General features: G+C 56.8%; 1 protein-coding gene across 1 annotated transcript in view; it reads right to left on the bottom strand.

Moving 5' to 3' along the window:
- Positions 1–777, bottom strand: part of LOC106817790 (agrin-like) — a gene marked incomplete at its 3' end in the record, with an annotated part of 26,711 nt that extends 25,934 nt beyond the window's left edge. The window contains exon 1 of the mRNA XM_014822487.1: positions 543–777. Within this exon, the coding sequence (XP_014677973.1) occupies positions 543–777 (235 nt within the window). The remainder of the gene's footprint in view (positions 1–542) is intronic.
- Positions 778–1,498: the final 721 nt, after the last annotated feature.

The following is a 1,498-nucleotide window of genomic DNA, read 5'->3' as shown; positions in this document are numbered from 1 at the left end:
ACCCTGTGTCCATTCATTCTACCCTGTGTCCATTCGCTCTACCCTGTGCGCATTCACTCTACCCTGTGTCCATTCGTTCTACCCTGTGTCCGTTCGTTCTACCCTGTATCCATTCGCTCTACCCTGTGTCCATTCGTTCTACCCTGTACCCATTCGCTCTACCCTGTGTCCATTCGTTCTACCCTGTGTCCATTCATTCTACCCTGTGTCCATTCGTTCTACCCTGTGTCCATTCGTTCTACCCTGTGTCCATTCGTTCTACCCTGTGCCCATTCGCTCTACCCTGTGTCCATTCGTTCTACCCTGTGCCCATTCGTTCTACCCTGTGTCCATTCATTCTACCCTGTGTCCATTCGTTCTACCCTGTGCCCATTCATTCTACCCTGTGCCCATTCATTCTACCCTGTGTCCATTCGTTCTACCCTGTGTCCATTCGCTCTACCCTGTGTCCATTCATTCTACCCTGTGTCCACTCGTTCTACCCTGTGTCCATTCATTCTACCCTGTGCTGCCGCCGTCTCCGTCAGACGTCAGATACGTACACTTGTAGAGGACGAGGCAGGCTAGCACGAGGCAGGCGAGTGCCAGCAGCATGGTGAGCAGGTACCAGCACTTGCTTCCCACTCCGCCGCCGCTGCCCCGTCTCTCGCCCATCACGGTGACGAGTAGCACCCGATGCTGCGAGGCGGCGGCCTCCGCCTTCTCTCCCTGTGGCGACGTCGGCGACAGAGGCAGCGCCGGCAGCGCCACCGTCTTCGTCGTCGTCCACTTCGTCATGCCGCTGACAGATCGCATAGCAGGTCACGGGGCGGTCACGCGGAGGTCACTTAGCGGTCACGTAGAGGTCAAGCGATCGGGTCAAAGTTCGTGAGGTAGCGACACCTGGACGGGTGCTCGTCGGAAGTCGACGCGCGGGTCACGTGATCGGCTGCCTGCGCCGACGTATATATCCAGTAACAATTCACCGCCTGTGGTGCGACGCACGTACGCACGCACGCACGCAGAGTGCGATAGTCGGCGCGAGAAATGCACACAGACGCGCACACACACGCGCGCGCACACACACTGCACGCGGATTCAGCGCGTTTCCAAAAGGCACACGGACACGCGAGTGCGCTACACGCTGATTGCGCGCGTATCCAGGAAGTAAACACACACGCGAGCGCGTACACGCGTGCGCGCGCACACTGCACGTGGGTAAAGTGCGTATCCAAGCAGCAAACACAAATGCACGCGCACACTGCACGGTATTTAAGTGGGTATTCCAGAAGCTAAGACGCACACACACTGCACGGTATTTCAGCTCGTATATTACAGACAGTAACACGCGCGTACACACGCGCACACACTGCACGCATATATTTCAGCGCGTATTCCAGAAGGTTACACGCGCGCTCACACGCGCACACTGCACGGCATTTCAGTGCGAATTCAAGAAGGTAAAACGCGCGCACACACTGCACGCATATATTTCAGCGCGAATTTCAGAAGCTAACAG

Source organism: Priapulus caudatus, unplaced genomic scaffold (genome assembly GCF_000485595.1).
Source record: "Priapulus caudatus unplaced genomic scaffold, Priapulus_caudatus-5.0.1 Scaffold1865, whole genome shotgun sequence".
Classification (NCBI taxonomy): domain Eukaryota; kingdom Metazoa; phylum Priapulida; class Priapulimorpha; order Priapulimorphida; family Priapulidae; genus Priapulus; species Priapulus caudatus.
Note: the sequence above shows the minus strand (reverse complement) of the source record. Positions and strands in the feature narration are given on the sequence as shown.